General features: G+C 43.0%; 1 protein-coding gene across 1 annotated transcript in view; it reads left to right on the plus strand.

Annotated features, from left to right (window-relative positions):
* LOC111270257 (protein amalgam) overlaps window positions 1-14339 on the plus strand; it is a 36620-nt gene that overhangs the window by 16591 nt on the left and 5690 nt on the right. The window contains exon 2 of the mRNA XM_022850392.2: window positions 12280-12338. Within this exon, the coding sequence (XP_022706127.1) occupies window positions 12280-12338 (59 nt within the window). The remainder of the gene's footprint in view (window positions 1-12279; window positions 12339-14339) is intronic.

Raw genomic sequence — 14339 nt, forward strand, 5'->3', positions numbered from 1 at the left:
GCTTTAACGTACTCATGATTTTCACGCCTAAGCCATTCTTTCAGAATCATACAGAACATTACATCCTTAGAGTCTGTAAGGTTGATCTGAATTGAAATGAAATAAAAAAAAAAAAACTGCCTGACAGCCATTTGATGTAGATTGCCGATGTAGATCGAAGCTACCGCTCAAGTTCGGAGCAGCGGCGTCCGCGTTCAAATGCTTCGTGAATTTTCCACAATACCGGCAAACAGGGAAATGCTTTCGAGTTTTTCGAGGTGGCGCTATCCATCATCACTGGCATCATACAGCAGTGACGCTGATCGGAACGAAAACAATCGTTTGAAATCAATGGAAAGTACCATTTGATACGGAACAATGTACCTGGCACTCTCTTATAGTCCATAGATGAACAGTTAATGATGCTCGGGCGTTTCAGCCAACGTACGCTCCATTGTGTGCTGTATACGACACGATGCTGTATAGGGACATCTTATATGTCCGAAAAATTCACACGAAGTTCGACTTGTTTGTGATTGTCCTATAAAGTTATAGCTGTCGTCCAATCGTCTCAATAAAGACTTTCACAGACAGACTTGTCTACGACTGAAAGAGCCCGTTAAGAGTACTTATTTCGTATTTGTCGTTCGATTTTATGTATGAATTATAGTAGAGAGGGCTATGTCATAGACGGTATAAACCCAGGTCCTCTCCGTCACAATGAAACATCGTTTATAGTGTTATAGAACAACGAGCTGGTCGGACTCTTAAGCTTTTCAGTATTCAATTTGTACTTCTCAAAATAAACGTAAGCTATTAACACTCAGTCACTATCGCTATTTTTTGCATAACACCACGTAAAGGCCTACGCCTCTGGACAACCAGTTTTATTTGCCCGGAATCATTTTTGTTATGCTGCGTAATTCCAATGGAGAAATGATTATTTAGCCCCGCTATGATAGTATGGGCCGCTAGCAGCATAATTTGATCGAAAACAGCCGAGAATAACTCGTCCGATACAAATCTGTTCGTTGTCCATAAGCCCTGTCTACACGTGGTTTACACTTGTCCTATCTGTATTAGCCAACGCAGCGTTTGCTAGCCCTGCTGAGATTGAGATGCTTTATTTTCGAGACACCCTCGTTTTGCCACCGCCTACAGCTGCGAGCCTTGACCAGCTATTGTAGTAGGTCCAAAGACGCCCACAGGGGGAACCGGCCAAGAATCAGTTCGAGATCACAGTGCAACTTTTCATTGCATTTAAACAGAATCACGCAAGCACATAAACATGGACTGGCTGAAAGACCTACAGGCAAACATGTGTCCAGTATAATGGCAGCATGCACCGACATCTACATCGCAGCTTTTGCAGGCTGGCGAGTCCTGCGGTAGGAAAAGAAAATCGGGAATAACGGAGGAGCTTTGGCACAATTTGGTTAGGAGCGACGGGAGTGAATGAACATCAGGCGCCCCCGTCCGATCCGGGAGCATCCAGTCTCGCGTACGATACAACGGCAGTAGAGCAAGTCTAGCACCAGTGGAAATCCAGGGTGTGGTACTCTATGCAGGGCGGCAACGGTGAGACTCCGGTAAACAGTGGCCATCCGTTGGTTTCTGCCTTCGGCAACAGAGCGGCCAGAGATCGGAATGGCAAGCAAGCTTGGCGTTAGGGGCTGTGGTAAGATGGCTTCCACATTTACATTAAAGGCTACCGCTGATACTGCGGCAGGCTGCCCATGCTATTGTACGCTGGGGAAGGGAGGACGGGGGAACAGACACTGGAGATGGATCGTGCAACGCGCTTTCACATCCATAAACAAGGCAGGAAGAAAGAGCAAGTAAGGAAAAAGGAAACGACTCGCTGCGCACGGTAACTAACATGCCATTACCTCGTTTCACCAGCGGCGTAAGGTTATCACTTACGTATCAGCATCTTCAGTATATATACATATACCGAACACTATAAATCGGAACACACATCGCCTTGTGGCGTAGCTACCAGCTTTATCTGTTTACCTGCCGTCGCCCGTACATTTTCAGAATGTGTTAGGTAGTAGACGTGACGTTCGGTGCATGCCAACTTATCGGCACCTGCCGACTAACGTGAAGCGGATTGATGACGTGTTGGGTTTTGCGGTCTCTAAACCACAACACGTTCTCGCTACGTGTGAGGGAAGAACTAACGTTACGCAAATTACACACGTTCCGTGTATAATAATTTTACTATGATTCTCAGCATCCGCTCAATATATATGAGACATATGTATCGAAAACGACTGAACTATTTCGAAAAGCTTGCGAACTGAGAGAAGAATAAGTAGAACTAAGTATTCTGAAAAATGATTAAAATAAAAAACAAGAAGTACCGTATATGGAATGGGCTTAGTTAAAGGAATAAAATATTTTGCATGTTTATTAGAAAACTCTAATCATACCTAAGAAAATATCTGTCTCAAACGCATAAAGCACACCTAATGGAGCTGTACGCTGTAGGTGGTTAAGCGAAACCTAAAGAACGTGAACTCACGCCTAAGGTGCTTGCTAATCATTCGACTATATTTAAGCGTGATTTGCTTGAATCTCGTCGAAATTTCAGATACCAATTTTTAACTTCATATTGTTTTTCCTTGTATTGGACGTCTGCACCAAATCAATGATCATTAAGGCTATGTAGCCGTGCCTAAGTGGTATTACCCGTGGAGAAAGGCTGTGTTATCCAGACGCTAAATTATTCCTACAGTTTCCATAGTACTACTCTTACCTCTAAGCAACATTTGCTTTTATACCACGCCGCTATTGAAAATAGTGGGCTAGCGGAAGCAGCGGTACCGTGGCATCGTTCGAGCATACAGATAGGGTATTACGTCTTTTCTGTGCAGCGATCCCACCTAGACCTTTACCACTCTCCCCGAGGGGTTTTACCCCATCCGCCCAGACCAGCAGAATCATCATGCCCATTCTTCTCACGACATAACAACTGCTACTATCTATCCGACTGACCTGTCTTTATTGTAGGGTTCACACACTGTTCACCATCCCTTATTTGTGTCTGCCCCTTTGGCCGACACCGCGCCATCCATAGAACTGCATTATGTCTATATCCATATAACCTGCTGCGCATGATTGTGCCGGGAGAGCCTCCCGTCAAGGCCCACATCAAAGCTTGTGATGCGCCGGACCATTCCGTCTGGTGCGACTCCACAAGGTCTCCTAGGTATAGCCTCACTTTCGTCTAATATTATACCCACCTTCATGCCTTTCCCTTAGCTCTGTGTCCTTATAGCGACCCTAGCTTGGCGGCTGTTGAGCCGTCCAATCCGTAACCATTGCCGGTAAGCGGATGGGAAGTTTGTCTATCAACTACTGACGAGGACTCTTCAATTGCCTTACAGTGTTGCTTGTTGACGTCGCAGAGAAACGGAGAAGAGTACAACTGTTTATTCGTTCTTACTATGTACCGAAGGAACGTGAAAGTACCAGTTTATATAAAGGAGAGACGGGAGCATCACGAAGTTACCGCCTGGTCAATGGCGTCGATGTTTTTCTCGTTTTCTGAGACCTTGTTTTGCTCCCATTGCTTATGGTTGCGTTGCATAAGATACAATGTATGAACATTGCATCATAACATGCTAGAATAGGTTGCACAAGAGGTCAAACGCGAATGGCTACCTAGCGAAGATGATCACTAGGTATGCTAGATGCACACGTATTACCTGCCCCTATCGACAAAGAATATTTAAGGAGGGAAGGCTTTAGGCTATTTCATTGTAGGCCAAGGAAATCAGCGATATAATGGCTAAGTTTGGATTCTGCTCGTTGATTAGGTTTCATCATTCAGTGGCCAGCTAATTTCCACATAATTTAAACCTAGCACGCATATATATATATATATATATGTGATGTTTGTTACGAAGATTAAAGGATATTCAATTCAGTTGTAAGGTACAATTACGTGAGGACTCAATCAAATGTCGAAGACGCATGTTAGCCTGGTTAAGTAGAGGTAAGCCCACCCAATGCGAATTTCGTTTGACAGCTATTCAGGCCGATTCGAAAGCATTCAATGTAAGTACCTGATGCGTTTTAGCCTTTATCGTTATAAATAGCGGTTAAATTTTGTATAGTAATTTCGAATGTTTTTAAAATTAGACACTGAACTAATTAGAAAAATTAGTCTGCTTTCTTGTTGATGAAGCTTGCCAATTTAATAATCGAAATTGAAACTGCGTAATCGACTTGAAATAGCCTATGAATCCATTTTCATATATGGGACTATATAAACATGAGCAAAAATTATCCCTTGTAGATGCCTGGGCTTGTAGAGCGACCCAACAGATTGAGCTAACCACAGAGATCAGCAAATCTTCTATGAAGTGTCATCTTGAGCGACGGACGGGTGTGTCTTATCTTTAGATGATCGTACATCTTTGTTGCTGCTCAGTGGACAAGTTCTTCTGTTTTCCGCCTAGGAAGGTGTCATCTTGGACGTTTAGCTGAAGTGTCTTGGGACGCAACTATGGATACCAACCGATCGCAGCTATTGCAATACGACCTGGTCTGGCAGTAACCTGATTTAGGACTAGATCATTCATGGCCACATGCTCTGTCAAGGGGCCTTTCGCTTTCCTAGATCTTAGAGAGAAGGCTGCTAGCGTACTATAACTTGATTCCTAGCCCGTTCTAGATGCCTTTCCTTTTCTTCGTTGCTTCACCGAGTGGCTTTCAGTAGCAAAAAGAAAAGAAACTAGCCTCGAAAAAGCTTTCACTCTGAGATACTTATGGTTTCGGTAGTTATGGCCGTTGGTGCTTTTTACGTTGAGCAATGGCAAATCGCTGGGCACAGAAGAGCGATAGGTAAAGAGTTCAGGGAAAAGGATGGGGTAAATAGATACAACAAGCGGTGTGTTATATACGACACCATCATCATAATAGATAAGCAAGCCCAAGTCCGTAACTGAGGTGGCCGCTGCTACTTGTTGGCACCGCTATCACCTCCACTACCACAGCGACTGCACCGACTGCATTGCAAACAATTCGACAGATCATGGGCCCGGGGGGGGGGGGGAGGGACCCCGCTCTTTTTGACGCCCTGACTACCAGGCATTTCCTAATATTTCCTGTTGAGACTTGTTCTAAACAGTTGCTGCTGGTATATCGTGATCAATATGTCTATACAGGTCCTAACAGGAGCGTGGTCCATGTTTTGGTACCACAATATAGGAGAGTGCCCAGGCTGCAGATGGCACTCAATAGCGTTGTGTAACCGTCGGCAATTACAAAGTCCGGTTGCCGACAGCGGGTTGAGACTGTTGGGAATAACAAAGGAGTGGGTTAATTTGGGTCGAAGGTGTTAAACGATTTGACAACGAATGCTGCTATCAGGGTATGCTGGCACAATGGCGCCCGACAAAGCTTATTGTGTTTCAATCAGAGTTGGTCATACGTAATGCAGTCACGTCAAACGATTTTGTATGCGAAAATACATGATTATGGTAATGTCGGAGTTATGCTGTGCATTGTTCAGCTCTAAATACCCTTGTCTTAGACAGAGTTGGCGTTTCTGGCAATGACAAGTCGAAACGAAAGCGTTTGTTGTGATATAACAGCGTTATTTAGTAAATTCGGGTCGGACCCAACGTTGCATACTTGATATATCTACTGAATCTTGTATTAGTGGATGCATTTCGAAATTGTCGCCTACGGAACTTCACGGTATATTAAGCGTAACTTTGTATTTTCGAACAGTGTATTCAGACTTAAATTGACGAGTTTCTCTGTACAGTGGTAGGCTGCCACCAGCAAAAAACGAAAATATATATACGAGCCTAGCTTAAATAGGTCTTCAAGGCACGGTAAAACGAATACTTAAAAACAATAATACCGTACCTTTTGGCTCAAATCTCTCTTGTCATGAACATACAGCTCGTGTTGTCAACATTAATCTAAATTGGACGAGTGATGTTTCTGCTGCGAAAAGGTATTAAAGTCAGAAAGATGCATCAGAACTCATTTTTCTCCTAATAGTAGCAAGCTGCATTCTGTAAGTAAGGTTAATATGGTATGTACGTCTGGGCTGTTTACCACGCGCATGGTGTGACCGAGCTCTGCTATCATGTAACTTTCTTTCAAACGTGGTCACTTGCAATAAATGGCGCTGCTCACTCATATTTGAACAAATCCCAGAGCTGTGGGCACGATAAACCAGGACCTCCACTTGTACTCGTTCGTCTGACAAGAACATAACGGTTTAAACTAAATTTCATTAGTGGATCATATCGTCTCGTTCCATCCATCAGCGAGGATCCTGTACGGTCTTTCCGCACAGAGCATTCCTGTGTCAAGATAGCTGTTTAGCAATGAAACGAGAAGCTTTTCTACGTCTTCCAGCTGCACATTAACAGCGGCTGTATGTATCTAAACCAAGAACATATATAATATTAAAGAGTCACGCTTTTGTCTTCGATGGCAGGCATTTAGAAATACAGATATTTCACTCGGAATTTTTTTTTAAATCTCGAAGTGGCTTCTATATGGAGATGAGTGCGGATGATTGCAAGTTAAGTTGATCGAGGTGAGCGTCTGGTACATTTTATTAATGCAAATCGCATTGAACGTAATTTGTCTGGTGTATAAGAGGAACCCTGTGAAGTGGTACATCATTCCGTGGTGAATACACATGAAGAGTGATAGTGACTTGCCTTTTTGCATAGTAAATAACATATAGACTATACACACACACACACACACATTCACATTACACAATAATATCAAGTGTAATATAAATGGAAGGAGAAATTTTTTCTTCCTTTGGGTATTTTTTTTTGAACGTTTCTGTGGAATCGAATAATCTTTATTGTTCTCGTTATAAGTTAGGAGATTTTGAGCTCATTTAACTTCAGTTCAGCATAACGCTTGAGTTCCAGCTCAAGTATGTAGGTTTCCATGAAGCTGAATGTTCATACGGCACAGTGAATACTGCTGGGTCGCTCGTAGAATACGTTAATAGTATACGTTGAATCGTTGATCCTACCTCGGACAAGACAGCTATGTCAAGACTATTGCTTAAAATTAAAAACAAGTAGAATCTACGAGCCAAAGGCCGTGGTAGGCTTTGGCGAGTTACAATGACATCTCTTCATTTTCAAACCGAACGTTATCGGTCTCAGAGGAACGATTTTCGGTCTAACTCTGACTCTATTGCAATTATATTATATGATTGGTCATTATCGAGTCTAATTTGCCAAGGTAGGACGATAATTCATGTGTAGTTATTATCTACAATCTACGCGTCCACTTTAACGAAATAGGAGAGGAGGGAAAGTTTTACGGCCAGTTGGGCCATAGCTCAAAGCCTTTTGAGATCAGGCAGGGCCAGCGGCGTTGTACTGCCGATACAGAACGTAAGCGGCTCTTAGAAATCGCTGTTGCTTGTGATATCAACAGAGTGGATTCGAGTGTGCATAAGGACCCCGTGCGTAGCGGCGGAGCGACTGGATATTCGAATTACGCCTTGTTCCTCGATACTTATAGTGCAAATAGTAGTAGTAATTTACAAAATATGCAGCATAGTGTACCAAATTAGGGCCTCTCTACGCTTCAAATTCCGACGAAATAATTTACGACATATCATGAAGACTATCAAATGGCGTTTAAATTCTACGGAGCTTATATTCATTTTAGTGCTTTTGGCTTCCGGCTAGTGTGGACCCGGGTCTTCATTGATGATTAATATCAGTATAGTTGTATCAAATCAACAATGAGAAAAACGGAAACGACAACTGGCATACGGACGTCTCTGAATTTACCCAGCATTCCTGATGAGGTTGGTCGCAGTAACGCTAAATCGTAGGTAACGCGATATACATATGTGTACATAGTACTAGTGAGTGAGTCGGAGGAAAGAACTACATTCGTTCTCGATCTGCGTCCAGTCGGATCAGCCGTGTTCAAAACCAATATCTACTTGAATTTTAAGCATGCAATAGGTCTCACCGCGCTAGCACTCGGCAGTGCTTATTTGCTCTAATACTAAACAGCGTGAACGGCGAAATCTCGCTTAGTTTCGGTTACTAACAAAGTGAATTAAGCTAATCACGACGAGCCATCTAAAAGGCATACATTTTTTCATTCATAGGGAACATCTTACAGCGTGTCCCGGGGCTACATGCTAAAACGTGCGAATAGTACAAACTCATATAGGGGGAGTAATTTTCTGCTTTTAGGCATTCAATTTGACTCGAGCTACTTAAAGTGTCGGAAGAGTCCTCCGTACCCTTCGTCGTCAAGCATACGTTGATATCATGGCTTTTAATGCGCCTTGCTGACAGCCACCGACGGCAAGATAAATACTTGTTCCCTAAGCCCTTACAGACATTCCTCTCAGACAGGTACAATGTGCATTATACTTAGATTTCTATTGCTCGACTTTATAACATATACAGGTAGATCATTGTGAATTTTTATCGCGTGCGGTGCCTTACTCGATGTGTTGTGCGCGATAGGACTGCGCAACGCACGCTGCGTGATCCTCGCGGAAGACCCATCTCAATATAGAAAAGGCCTTTGGGTCGAGACGCAGCAATTTCCGAAAAAAAAAAATAGACAGAACTGGCGATGAAAAAGGAGTAGAAAAGTAATAGGCGACGAAATGGTTTGTTTCTTTCCGGGAAGACGACGAATTGGGATGCTTACTGGGGATCGACCGAGCCCTAGCGCCAAGCGATATGGGGTCAGTGGGCGGCACTCACGCAATACTTGTGAGCTAGGCTTCGGGTAAGAAGGGAGGCATCAGAATGCAGGATGCTGGCGCCGACATCCAGGAACTCGAGGCGGCACTCGGCTAGTCCCAAAATGACGAACTCAGTGCCGGCTTTCATTTACGACTAAAGGTTAGACAAAGAGGAAAGGAAGAGGCAGGGGTTCAGACGAGGTAAAACCGTTGAGTAGTAGGAGCTGTCGGCTAAATGAACGAATAAGGAAGCCAACACAGATGGCATTATGGTAAGGAACGCAAATAAAGATAGAAGAAACGCACCATTGGAGGTGCGGGAATCAAGGAAAAGTTATGCCTATACAGGGATGAAGCTGGGCGCACCATAGCGCGAACTAGGATCGTGAGAGAGAGCTGGCCGCGGAGTGGCGGAGCAGAATCCCCGTGCGAGTGTAATAGTAGAAATGGGACTTTACACCGGCGGCAGTGGAATAGTCGAATGACTGGAGTGTGAAGAAAGAAGGACTGCTTTAGTAAACTTCTAACTTTTCTTGATTCTCTTCTTTTCGTTCTCTTTCCCTCCCTGTGTCTTTCTTCCACGCTGTGTATTTGTGTGGGGAAAAAGACTAAATGATTTCCCTATAGACCACCAACCGCTACAGTTTTAGCATAAGTCTGCGATAAATAAGTATAGGAAGGAATGAGTTTTATCCATTCTTATGCCAGGATACATAGAATAGGATGACAAGAGAAAAACGGACGAAAAAGCGCTAGCGCCGGAATAAGAAAAACACGACGCCGACGATAACAACAGCAACGAAACAGAAGCACTCAAGGGTTTTGAGCAACGAAGAGAGATAGAAAACCTTTCGTGGCGTCTGCCCCGTTCCACGATGACTGCCTTCCACTAACACCGTGGCTACAACTAACCAGCTGTCGTTGGTGTTCTTCTTCGTCTCCCTCCATATCCTTATCCCTTATAGCTCTTTCCTCCGAGGAAAATTTCTGCTGAATGAAAAAGACAGGGCCTAGGGAAGAGGGAGATGACGAAACGCGATGATGGTCAAGTCGAAGCAGATCGAGACCGAAAAGCAGGGCTTGCTTTCTTGCACGCTGAACCATCCGGCCTTCGCACCTGCAGTAGAACCCTGCATGAGCTACGTACGTGAGGAAGAGGTTAACTCGGGACTTGCCCAGGCTGTACTATGAAGCGTATTGGTGGACGCAACGGTGGCCGCGGTAGCAGCGGAGAAGGTTTGAAAAAGAGTTCGAATGAAGATGGGCTCTCCAATGCCCAATAAGGACCGAAATGAAGCACAAGCATATTGACGTGATCAGCTTTCGGTCATTTAGCTAGTCGAAACAACGCAAAAGCAATTTAGGAGCGATTTATTGTGAGCGGGGCCTAGCTCAGCGTGGGGAACTGTCGACGATGTGGGGATTCAAGAATCAAATTGTTGGAGGTAAAAAGAAGATGGGGAGGCAGATGGAGAAGTTGATCGAAAGTGGATGACCGTGTAAGCATTCAAATTGAAGTTTAATATCCCAACGAGGTAAATGTGTCATACGATTTAACTATTAAGACGGTTATTAATTTCGAAGTTGATCTGCAAACATTAAAATTGAACTAGTACATAGGTAACGTATTATTTCACACTGCGCGAAGCTTAGTAAATAGAAGATGTTGATTAATAGGTGTGTATGGATATAGATTTAATAGAAGAATCTTTGCGTAACTTTTTATACTGTGAGATTTTATTTCATAATCGAATCGATTGAGTACATGGCAAACACGTTAAGATCTTCAAATAAATAAGAATTTTATAATTGCGCACACCGCGTGTGTAGGGGCATCTATTAGATAGATAACTGTTTATAGTCGCTTGCATCTCTTTTGCATTTATTATAGCAGTAGGCTGCCTTCAGGTAAACTCATATCTAGACACAGTCTCCAAGCTGGTTCGATATCTCACATTTGATTTCATCTCTATATTGCTTGGTTCCCGACTTCTTTTAGCGTTCTCTCCATTGGCGCGATTTGTTTGAAGACACGTCGAAGCAATGATCGTATCCTCTGTACGAGAGGTATCTGCGGCATTCATCATCATTTTTAGTCATCTTCAATACGAAACCGACCAACAGTTAACGGTTGCGAACCAAGCGATGATTCGATATTGAACCTATATCCGTTTCGATCGTCGAAGACTTAACTGTTGGCTATTTCTACTCTATATGATGACGCTGATGTTACAGAGACCCTATACCATGGTGCAGTCACAAAACCCACATGTAGCGTGTGTCCAATAGCAAATCCATTCAGAATTTAAAACAGATCCTACGATCGCGACTCTGTCTGCCTATCTAACGCTAAAAGGTTTTAAGCGTTCGTTTTTTACCCATTTCAGTGGATTGCGAAGTTTTTACTACTAATACATTACTTCCGTTACAACCATCCCGTCCTGCGCTTGTTCAAGACTCTACTTAAATGGGCTAATGCGAAAAGCCGACGGATGGGATACGGTAAGGGAGGGAGGGAGGGGGGGAGAGAGAGAGAGAGAGAGAGAGAGAGAGAGGAGACGCCTGACGGTGGCTTGCTGGATTAAGTTTATGGTGGCGCAAAACGCGTAAAGGCAACAAAATAGCATGGGCGCTTGATCAAAGTTTCTCAAGAGATCGATCAGGCAAATGGTGGCAGTTAAACCCCAACATAGACAATGTTCATGTGTGTGTTGCCTTATGGTGAAGGTCTGATGAATCCAGAGTGAGCATGCGTACATAGTCAGACAAACAAAAGACAGCTTGCACGAGCTTAATTGGCCGTCAACGGATCCCTGTAATAGCGCACTGATTACTTGTTTGCCCTATTAGCATAAGGATAGGTTCGATCGTTTAGTCTGAAGCCAGATGTAGACACACTTCGTTTCGTGTTGAAATGAGCCAGCCCTCTGAAGAAATGTTTGAGAGCAGCGGACGTCAAATTTGAAACATTCATTAGTCATTGAAAAGGCTATGATATGGGCGTAAAGCCATCAACCGGTTAGTGGCGTGACACTGATCAGTGAAATTGCCGCTGGTCTGATCCCGGCTGTCGGAACTTTGCTATAGAATAGGAAGCGTCCTATTATTAGTTTCATTCACATTCATAGACGTTCTATCCTTTACCAGGGATATACGTTCACATATTTTTTCACTGTTTTTCCGTAAGAGGCGACAAATTTTCTAGAGCGTTCCGTCAAGACCAACGCTCGTTGATTGAATAGCATTTTCGTATCGTGAACGTGCTATTCCTCGGGCTGGATTTCAAGCCTGACAACCAAGTAAAACTTATCATTTTTAAAGGCATCAACGAGGTTTATATCTGTTAGTTTTCGTTCAACCTCTCCTGGGTAACGTCTATCCATTCACGGCACAACAGGCATGCTTTTCTTGTAGAGCTGTCAAAAGACATTGATTCTATTTCCATGAAATATAAGTAAACAATGTGTATCTTCGAAATGAAATATAACAATACACACTATATTTATTATATGTCTAACTTTGAAATTTAATACAACGTTTAGATCTACTAAAACATTTATTTTTCTTTTCAGCTCTGTGTATTTTATTCGTCGGAATCCAGAGTTCAGGTGCAAGGCCTCGTTCACCAATGGTATAATTCTATTCTGTCTTTGTCTCTTTTAAGTTATTCTATACGTACACCTATCTTCTAATATAACTAAAAAAGATTTTTCCCCTCATAGATTTACCTCGATGACAACGCACATATTATCCCACACAGGCTTAATAATACACGCCACCTAATCTGAATGTTACCAAAGGTTTTCAAACACTTCTTGACTCTTCTAGCTCATGCCACCAAACAGCTCTGTCACTATGTATATCGTAACGTGCAGTTAGTCTGATTACATCTTTGTCAAGTTCAAAAGGCAAGGCGGTCATGAAAAGCACGTGGCTAAACGTGGTTTACATAGGTAGCCCAGCTACCTACTGGAGTCACTCGGATTCTAACTGTCCTACCCCATCACATAACTGGCTCTATGACCGACCATTTCGAAGAGTTTAAACTTTGTGCTGGCAAGCGACCCTTTCTGCCACCCTCCCCGACCACGAGGAAAAGTGGCGTGGTCTGACGGTGGTTGAGAATGAAGCAAATTCGAATCACATTTGCGTTCTCACGTCCAACGGTTCGTAGGGGCAAAGGGATATTGCCTATGGCTCTAGACTAGACGGAGAGAAACTTAGAAGGTGAAAAAGCTGTACATAGACCACTGGACTCGCAGAGGAGAGAGCAGCTGCCAGCTTCATTACGCCTGCCGTAGTAACTCTAAGCGGAGCTGGTTTATAATAACTTCATCCTCGCAAGTCATCTGGGTTCAGCAGGAATCCGCCCCCTTTGAGACCAGAGCACGGGCGTTCCGTGAAAGGACAAAGTGTTAGGAGAGCGACTGCAGTCTAAAGTCAGCCGACGGTTTGGGCTTAAGGGTGTGAGGGCATTTACCCGAATCGCATAGTGTTTTTGTTTGCATTGCGCTCTTGTCACAGCCGAGAATTCTGCGTTGTCTTGAATACTGTATACATATATATACTCTTTGAAGTAAAAGGAGTACAAACCTGATTACTTCTTCCAATTCAGATTCGTATAAATATGGACAGCCATTTGTGCAGGCTTAACTGAGTGCAATTGTATACATAGAATGTGGGTTCTTAGGTTATTTCTAATCAATGTAACGACAGGGTGATCCCAAGGGCATGAATACTATTCTTTGAATAGAAAAAAAAAAAAAAAAAAAAAAGCGTAAGACGAAATTGTCGAGGCTTATGCACGATTAACCACGGCTTGTTGTTGCTGACTTATAATTCATACCGGATCAGCACCGAATATTCTTGTCTATGTTAACCTCGATTGGCCTGCGGCCTGATAGTTACAGTTGTGAAAGATCGACCTATTTTCACACGTTTCTATTTGATTCACGGTGCGTTTAGGGTTGAGGAAAGAAAGCATAAGCTTACAGATGCAACAGTGCTAACATGAAGACTTGCTTTTATCTATAGGGTAATATACGTCTTCATATCCTAATTGGGTTGCTTCGTAGTTATACAGTAGTATTGCACTAACTTAAAAGGAGCTGGATGAGAATAAGTAAAACACATTATTACTTCTACTGCATAGTTTGCACCCTGGTTTCGCGATCATTTCTTACGCGACTGACCCTTTCCATGTATGGCATACTTCGATTTCAAACCGTGCTTATCGGTATTTGTTGATCGTCCTGAAACATTGAAAACAATGTTCGAGAACTATCTAGATGCGCACCCCGCGGACGTGGATAAGTTACAAATGTCCCTAGAATAATATCCATTATTATTATATCTAGCGTAGGTTGGTTTCGAATTGAGGGAATCTACAATGAGTGGCCTATGTGGACGACTTTGTACTCCCTACTGATTCACTGAGACCTAATACTTGAGTCCTTCCTGCTGGGCTTCAATTAAACGTAATGAGAAGCTTGCCTTCAAAATAAGAGTTCAAAAGGCGCAATATTAATTAGGAAACTTAAAATTTTTTTTCCTGAATTGACAACTCCACATATTGCATCATCTCAATTACCTGAGAAATGGACATTTCTTCATTTAAGAAAATAAACATCGG

Source organism: Varroa jacobsoni, unplaced genomic scaffold, assembly GCF_002532875.2.
Source record: "Varroa jacobsoni isolate VJ856 unplaced genomic scaffold, vjacob_1.0 scaffold_1457, whole genome shotgun sequence".
NCBI classification, from domain to species: Eukaryota; Metazoa; Arthropoda; class Arachnida; order Mesostigmata; family Varroidae; genus Varroa; species Varroa jacobsoni.